Source organism: Phaethon lepturus, unplaced genomic scaffold, assembly GCF_000687285.1.
Source record: "Phaethon lepturus isolate BGI_N335 unplaced genomic scaffold, ASM68728v1 scaffold16099, whole genome shotgun sequence".
NCBI lineage: Eukaryota > Metazoa > Chordata > Aves > Phaethontiformes > Phaethontidae > Phaethon > Phaethon lepturus.
Genome location: NW_010565656.1, coordinates 14735 through 24077, shown reverse-complemented (window position 1 = coordinate 24077; position 9343 = coordinate 14735). Strand labels below are relative to the sequence as shown.

The 9343-nt window shown below is 38.3% G+C and overlaps 1 protein-coding gene across 1 annotated transcript in view; it reads right to left on the bottom strand.

The window, feature by feature from the left end:
* The window catches only part of LOC104627141 (transcription intermediary factor 1-alpha-like), a gene marked incomplete at both ends in the record, with an annotated part of 28122 nt that extends 26230 nt beyond the window's left edge, over positions 1 to 1892 (bottom strand). Inside the window, one exon of the mRNA XM_010295256.1 lies at positions 1734 to 1892. Within this exon, the coding sequence (XP_010293558.1) occupies positions 1734 to 1892 (159 nt within the window). The remainder of the gene's footprint in view (positions 1 to 1733) is intronic.
* Positions 1893 to 9343: the final 7451 nt, after the last annotated feature.

The following is a 9343-nucleotide window of genomic DNA, read 5'->3' as shown; positions in this document are numbered from 1 at the left end:
GAAAGAGGGCATGGGGAGGCAACAAAACAAACAAACAAACAGACTTTGTCATTAAACCCAGGAAAAATAAATCTACTTCTATCACTACTCCCCAAAGCAATATCTTAGAGAACTTGTTATATAACTAAGCAGAGGTTATGGCACAGGTCCAAAAAAATATTCAGGATTGCTTCTGCATAACAAAGTTTTTTGGTATCTTGTTTCTCTTCCTAATTTTAAAGTCAGTAAAAAATTTATGACAAAATTTTCAGTGCAACAGGGACTATTCATTTTCTCAGTCTTGCTGGTAGAGTATTGAGAGACTTTGTGTAAATCTCACAACTATGTGCAAAACTCAAGATGCTTCCCTGCAACACCCAACGAGGAAACAAACAAAAAACCAAAAAAACCCTAAACTTCACACTGTTCTATGTTAAGAGAACACTGCTCATACTTCCAGAGACTCCCAACTAAATTTCAGTTTCTGGTAAGGTCTATCATTTCTCAGAAATCCAGTTTATTTATGTATGCAAAAGTCCTTATAAGCTGAACACAGTTTAATGTTTTTTGAGACCCAAATTAATTCCTCATCCTCAGAGATGATACCAACATTTATGCCTTTAATAGTAAGTGAGCTGGTATCACAAACCTGGCTGGGTACTTTCATCCATTCCTGAGAGACATACCCATTCATACATGTAAGCACAAATTTCAGCTAAGCTTTGAAACAGATAGACTACATAATAAGAGATCTCCAAGAAGCTACTCCCAAAACAAATGTATCAAGAGCCAGTGATACAGGTCCCTAAAACAGGAATGCAAAAAAGACACCTTTTTAAAACAAAAGGAGACCACCATCCAAATGTTAGAGGGTGATTTAAAATGCAAGCCATATTGACATAGTAACCTTTTTGTACTGTTATTATGAAGAATGCAGCAACATATAAAGAGGCTGATTTATTTACAGTAAGTTCCTGGAGTTTAATAAAAAGTTTATGAGTTAAGAGATACTAGAGATACTCTCTTACTAGCTAAAAATGAAGACATGCAATATTTTGATACCAGAGATTGCTAAACTGTGGTCCTACACAGATGTGATTATTCATTTGGTACTGCTTCTGCACTAGTACTTTCCTCCTGAAAAACTATCAGGAGAAGAAAACCCCAGTATTACCATTCTTCCAGATAAGGAGGTTTTGGTTTTATGAGATGGTTGTTATTTCATTGCAAAAGGAAGAAGCAGCAGCCTACGTAAGAAAAACAGACAAGAAGCCCCTACAACATACCACCTTCCTCAATTAGAAGTTTAAGTCTCTTGCTTGGTAACTGCACTGCAGGCATTTAATGCCATATTTCATCAGTGCTGAGATAAGAAAAATAAAGTAAAAGATTCCATTTTACATTGAGATCTCTTGACATAGTGTTGTTTGGGTCTCTGCTTCACAGAGTGCTTCCAGCACCCTGTCCAAAGTACAGAAGTTCGCATTCTAATGCCTATTCCTTACTTCTATCTTCTGCTATCATGATGAAATTTTATATCAACAATTAAAAATAGTTTAGAAAAAGACAACCACCTTCTTTACATGCATTTTCATCGGTTTTAACTGATTTTCTAGAGTAGCTATGCCATGTGATGACTAAATGTTTGAAGTCTTTTTCTGCATATGAACAGCAAAAAGGCCACACAGCAAGAAGCCAAGGATATGCATACACATCCAAAAGGTGTTAACTTGATTACATGTTAATGCACTTACCTGATTTGATTTCTCTACTGTGCTACTGGGAACCTCTGTGGTATCCTTCACAAAAAAGTTATCTATGATGTGTCTCTCTGCACATTCCTGACCACAAATTGGACAGCGGATAACACCGACTGGGGGGGAAAAAAAAGAAGTCTGATTATGCTTGCGCAACTTAAGGTATATCAAACAACTTCAAAGACAGCTTGTTAGGACAAATACTTTGAAAGGATGTTTTAATATCTTCCTGTCAATAACTTGTGAGTAAAAAGAAGCTAATTCTCATTTATTGCTGAAGTAACCTTATTCTCTGATGACGTACTCTTTCCACCAAGGTCAAGCACCTTTTTATTTCAATCCTATAAAGAATTTGCCTTAGTCATAGAAAATTAATCCCTTTTCTCTAAAGCAAATGTATTCCCATTGACAATTTGTTGTTATAGAATGGATTCAAGCAAACATTTATTAGTGACATCGAGCGCTATTACAGACACACACATACGTGCCAGCAGTATGTCATGACTGACGTCCAACTATGTAATACAAGAAACTGGTATGTAATAAATTCCAAATTAATAAGGCAAGTTGTATAGAGGAAGAACACACCTGTATTAATACTGTGACTACCTTCACATTAAACAAGGGAAAGCAAGCAAGAAAGACATAGGAATAAATAAGCAAGGTCCTCTCCCTCCTCTCCTCTGCAAGACACACGGGGGAACAATTCTAAGACAGTAACATACTTAGACTCATGGTTGAAGAAAGAGCTGAGAACATATAAATCAAAGGCTTAAACAATAGTTTTCTCAAGAGAATAAAAAGGACAAACTCAAGTTCAGAACTTGGGGTTCAACAGAGAGTAGACTAGACTGAAATGGAAAAGATCTGTATAAACATTTTAAAGTAGACACCTTTCATAGGTGCAGAAAACAGAATGTCTTATTAGCACCGAGGCTTGTTTATCATCCAAGAAAAATCTCTAGAATGCTAGGCATTAACATCTTGCTTTAAGAAAATTATCACACTCATTACCACCAAAAAAAGTACTGCAACTAAGCTAGGTTGAAATAATTACTCAGGATGTGGAAATCATCAGGCAAAGCCTACAGAAGAGTCATGTGTCCATACTGAGAAATAGTCTAGACCTACAGCTGCCATTTGAGAGGAGGCATGATTTTAGGTCCTTAAAGAAGATCAGAGGCACCGTTTAACCCAATGAATTTAACACCAATATATAATTCAGCACTTGCATATTTAACTAAACCAGCATGGGCTTAATTCTGTTCCTGTTTCACTTTTATGATAAAATGCAGAAGTACAGAAACTATTAAATATTTCATTTTCTGCAGAAGAACTTAATTCCTTATTGTAAGCGCTTCATACAAGATTTAGGTTAACTTTTCGTGTTCTTCCAATACACGCTAGCGACTTAACTGGCCAACCCACTATAATGCAGTTGTCTAATAAAGGTCCACCAGTTTTGCGAAATTAGCTCTTCATTTTGAAAATTTAGCTAGCAGTTTTCCACTTGTGTGCAAGGCATTTCACTTTCATCTAAAAGGCTATGACGTGAAGCCTGGTTTTATTATAATTGCCATTTTGCCAGTCTGCATTTCAATACATATTTGTGCAGCTTCCTTTGATATACAAATTCTATATTTTGGCTAAAACTTTTGTAATATTTTTTATACCATCGTCATGAAGGATAATTAAGAAATCCAGTTCTGGTATGTCAGGTAGTTAATAGAAATCCAAGTACTGAATTTCTCCTTTTATTAAGCAAATCAACTTACCACAGTCAAGAGTTAACAAATCTCCTAATACTCAAGCTACGTACTTGCTAAAAAAGACTATTTTTTACATTTTTCAACAGTACTGATTACAAACCACCCTCTCTTCCCTCGCTGCTCATTCTTGACCCCAACAAAGTACAGTGGAAGCACTGAAACAGATTGATTGTATTAAGCTGAGTTTATAAATTAGCTTGAATTGAAAACATGGTGGGCAAGAAAGGGGCAGGGGACAAGTTTAGGAACACACTAATGTAAACCAATCGTTTCATTTGCATTTGCACCAACAGAATACTGCCAACTACCTGTTCAAGAGATCACTTAGAAATTCTAGACTGAAGTGGGAGATGGAGAAAAGGAAAACTGCCAAACCTCTTGAAATCCTCTTGAAACTTTTTCCTAGAATTCCTTATGCTGCCTAGTCTTAAATCAAGATTTTCTTCTGCAACTGTGTGTGGCAAAGTTTGCTTTTGTTGTAATCCTGGATTGACGACTGCTACACAGTTTTAACCCAGGTTTAATCAACTTCAGGACCATGGATTTAAGCGAAAATACCTAATATCATGATCTCAGTGTAACTCTTATACCCAGGTTACACTTGTTACACACACAGCTGGCAACATACGCCTTTTTGCCACAAAACGCAAAACACAAATTAGCCAGGCAGTATTCCTTTCAGGTCGTTATCTACTACTCTTAATATATCCAAGGCTCGTTCAGTATATTACTGAACAATATGAACCCCATGTGGTCTTCTCCTTTCTACTCTCCAAGTGGGAAATGGAAGGTGCAAGCAGAGCGCTCTGTGCACGTCTCTTCATGCGTGTTGCATTTGAAACAAAAGGGTCACAGCAAATAACATTACCTAACGAATTCATGCAGGTTCATTTCAGAACTTCAATCCAGCCACCTCAAGGAGACACTCTCACACAGATATGCTGCACATCAGCACTGGAATTTCTACCTGCGCTCCTTACCAGTAAACAAATAGCACAGCAGAGTGCACCATATAATCGCCACACAGTCCTGCAGAACATGGTGAGAAGCTGGCAGTTCACCAGAACCCGCATAACTAAGAGAGACACTGAGTTACTGAGAAGGAAAAGTGGTTTACAATGAACCCATAATTCCAAGCTTTCTACAGGAAAACAGATGCAGAAGAGGAAAGACAATGACTATTTTGGAAGGAAATGGAAAACATGGATAAATACAAAACCAATGTATTCAAAGTTTAAAAAAAATAACAGTTATATTCAAGTAAAGACACACTTTAATTTAGCAAAGCTCATGGACAAACGTATCTGTTTCAACATCAGCACTTCTACTGACATTATCAGGGCTACCTATCATAATTAAGTACTAAAGTTTTATGTGGAAATAGTAATTTTCAAGTAAATTCTTACTTTGCAATACTAGTTACAGAACGTGGCTTTTTGTATAAAATGATAAAACTACACATAGGCCAAGCAAAGTTTTCATCCACTCATCCAACACAAATTATACAGTTGTCAGTTATCACAGATCTGATGGGATTTAAGTCAGTTCATGTTATTTATGCTACTTGCAGCCCAAAACACATCAAGGACAACCCTAAGAGCACGCACTCATAAAGGACAGGCTGCAGAGAGTTATAAACAAGAAATATTGGGAACAGGAGAAGGAAAGTTACTGGATTTGTTCAGTATCTGTTTCTGAAGGTAACACACAACATGAATATTTTTCATGTGCAGAGTCGTCTTTTACAATAAGATTTGGTCCAGTAGCATGGTGCATTGGGTTTACATGTCCAGATCTTGGTAGCAGGGGGGGCAAGGGGGAGCTGCAGGGGTGTCCTCTGTGAGAAGACACCAGGGGCTGCCTGCATGTCAGAACCACTTTCAGCCAGCTCCAAGCTGGACCCACCACTGGCCAAAGCTGAACCCATCAACAATGCTGGTGGCACCTCTGTGTATGTGTTTAAGAAAGGGTACAAAATGCTCTGCAACAGCAGCTGGGAGAGAATAAGAAAAAGGTGAAAGAAACAGCCCTGAAGACACCAAGGTCAGTGAAGAAGGAGGGGGGAAGAGGTAATCCAGGCACTGGAACAGAGATTGCCCTGCAGTCCATGGAGAAACAGATTGTCACCCTGCAGCCTGTGGAAGACCACATTAGAGCAGATATCCACACTGCAGCCTGTGGATGACCCCATGCTGCAGCCAGTGGGTATGCCCTGAAGGAAGTTGCAGTCTGTGGAAAGCGCAAGCCAGAGCAGATTCCTGGCAGAAGCTACATCCCACCGTGGCCTATGGGGGACCCACACTGGAGCAACCTGTTCCTGAAGGACTGTACCCCATGGACAGGGCCCATGTTGGAGCAGGTCTTGAAGGACTGTATCCCATGGGAGGGACCCCACGCTGAGGCAGGGAACAAGTGGGTAGAGGATGGACCAGCAGAGAGGAACTGTTATGAACTGACCACAACGCCCATTCCCCATCCCCACTGTAGCTCTTGAGGAGAAAAAGAGGTAAAGGTAGGAGTGAAGGAGTAAAGTTGAAAAGGTATGTGAGGGAGAAGGGTGGGTGTTTTTTTGTGTGTGTGTTTGTTACTCACCCTCCACATCTGTTTAATTGTCAATAAATCTTCCTCACATTGAATCTGTTTTGCCCATGACTATTTCATAAGCCATCTCCCCATCTTTATATGTCCTGTTGAGGGGGAGGAGAGAGAGCAGCTTGGTGGGCATCTGGCAGCCAGCCAAGGTTATTCCACCACACATAGGTCTTAGAAACAGACTTTAACAGTTCTAGGCTTTTTTTTGTTTGTTTATTTTTAAAGCTAATGCTTTAAACTAGAGTTTTATCATAGTTGATAAGAGAAGTGAAGTAGATCTGAAAGAGATGCTGGTTTGTCTATAACTTTGCAGGTTTTATATGGAGAAGACAGCGCTCTGTCATGTTGCAGCTTAGATGTGGAGGATGCACAACCTCATGCTAATTATGATATCTGTGCCATTTTGGAGGTGTAATGCAGTTTAGAATATTGCTAACCATAGAGATCTTATGCTTCTTCCTTTTCCCAAGTAAAAAGCATCAGAAGAGTACTGAGACAGTGTCATTGTCCTCAAACTAGTTTACTAGATGCCACCATATGGTGTAGTATACACTACAGTAGTTTAAAAGAAATTTTATTGAAAAGATAGGAGGAAAACTCAGATAAATGACTGCTAGAGTAGTCTTTTGGTGTCAACAATAAAAATGGAAAACAGTGTACAATAAATATCAGCATATTAATGACTTGATAGTTTTAATAGATTATTCCTACCATCTCATATCACATTATTTATAATATATTTTGTATGTACAGTGATGATTTGCTAAAGGAGTCACAGGCATGGTTTGAAACCCTTTTTTCCTCATCCAGTTTTCAAGTACAAAGGCTTAACTCAGACCACGGACAAGTATCCCCTCCTTGGTCCTGCAGTAATAACGAAAAAACACAATATTGCACGCTAAGGATTACTGCTGTCACCAGCCTACTAATAGACCTCATAGAGGTGTTTGACTTCTTTTGGTGCATAAAGAGTCAGGTTGGCTTAAAGTCGTAATTGACAAATATTATTAACACAGGTGGCTGAAGCAAACATATACAAGCTTTTTGCTAACAAGCCAATAGGTGCTGTAGCAAGCTATTAACACCAAATTTTTTGAACAACCAAAAGGACAATATTTTCCAAAGACATTTATGCTTGTATTTCATCAAAGAGTTACAATAATATACACAAAGAAGGAATGCAATATAATATAGGCAAATTAATATAGTCCCAGCATTTTCTTATTGCATTCCATGTATGTATTTGCTTTTAATGTTCATCGGTTCATCTTTTTTCCTCATAAACATTTAATTACATTTTAAACTGTTCCTTAAGCATAAATAAAATGCAATTCCTAAATTAACCTCTGAATTAATTAACATTTCTTCCACCGAGTCCCTCTGCAAGACACTTTCCTAGTGCTACAATGAATCAAACTTTCTTTTTTTAAAGTGTTAAAGTTTGGAAGCAATCACGCAATAGCTTTCTAACTATGCTTAATCTTATTGCCAACACTTACTTCCTCTTGTTTCAAGACACCTGCTTCCTGCATTGTGCCACAGTTTACTTCAGTACTTTCAAGGCTAGGAACCCTAGCTATTATACTATGGCCTGTTCAAGAAGATTCACATTCGGAATAGCAAGATATTAAAAGCCATTTCGTTGATTCTTTATATCAATTGGTAAGGAAAATAATTCATCCTCACTATGTCATCACAGCAAGAACCACATTATTGCTTTAAAGGGGAAAAAAGATCCCCAAACTATTTTGCTGCTCGTTCCTCCCCCCAAATACCCACAGTTTTGATAAAAGGAATGAGGGCAAAAGAGAAGAAAAATCTGGAAAGCTGCACCACAGACCATTATATTATCCCACACTGTGTGGGTTAATGAAATGCCACTAATCCAAAAATTATTTCTGCAATTGATATTTGCTATACCACATATATATTCAAGTACACTACCAAGTCAGCCCAAACCTAGTATTTTCACAAAACACACACACAAAAAAAAGCATCTTTAAATAAACATTGTCAGAGCAATTATAATGCAGCAGCATCAAAAACAGCATCAGATTCAGATTAGCATTTTGGCTAACGCTGTTCAGGTTAAGCACGTTCCTGGATGGTGAGGCTCTACTGTTTATCTTAATTAGAGGTAAGAAGGACCTCGAATCCCACATTAACGTTCTGATGCTCAATTAATTCTTGACCCAATCAACTCTAAAGAGCTTTGAGATACTTGTGTGTGAACTGAACAATATAGTTAGGAGACTTCCAAGATCAAATTATTTTTTGGTGAACAAAGTGATTTTCCTTCCTGAAGATTCCCTGAAAGAAGACTTGCTACGATAGCAAATTTCCGGAAATAAAGCGTTGACACTTGGTATTTTTAATGTAATTTCCTTTCCGAATGCCTGATATTGCACTACACTCTAGAGACACAGGGAATATATGAGAAAACCAGATCTAGTATTACTTAGAAGAAACAAGTTGAGATCAAGCGACCTTCCCTATTCCTCCTTACACTATGGGGGGGGATGGGCAATTGGGCACGGGTGACCTTACATTTTCCTAAAATTGCCTGAATTAGCATCACCTACCATCATCTACATCCTGCAGTTTAAAGGAAACAAACACCAGAGAGGACCCAGCAGTGACTCCAGCACGCTAAAGCAGCTCCAGGAGTAGTTAACCAGGGACCTTCAGCCAGTTGTTCCATTTTTGACTGGCCTTACCCTTCCCTGATTGCCTATTTGTTTGAAACCCTGTGTTTCCCTCTCAGCCTTTTGTCAAGCTTCAGGCAGTCACCAGCTGATTTGCCATCCTTCCTTCCAATTTAGGATATTTACTCCTACAGAACCTCATTTTCTCTAGGGATAACAAGAAACCTGTTTTCTGGTTCTAACCATCATCTGTGTTATTCACATCAAATGCAATCTACTGCTTCCAGCCCTGTAGTGCCCATTACAATGGGGCAAATGCAGAGGGGAAGAGAACCAAGAAAAATCCACAGGATTCATCTGTAAAATAATTGAAAATTTCAGTGTGTTTGGGCCTGAAGCACTGCAAGGTTTAGTGGATATGAACCAAAAGAAAAAACCCTCATGTATTGTTACAAATACATAAGGTTCCTCCATAGTTTTAGCACTTTGAATCTTCAAAAGAGCAACACTGCAAGGTATAAGATAACACACATCAGAATACCTTTCACTGAGAACAGTCCCATTTTACATGGGCTTAAATTTTCAAATTTAAGAATCCTAA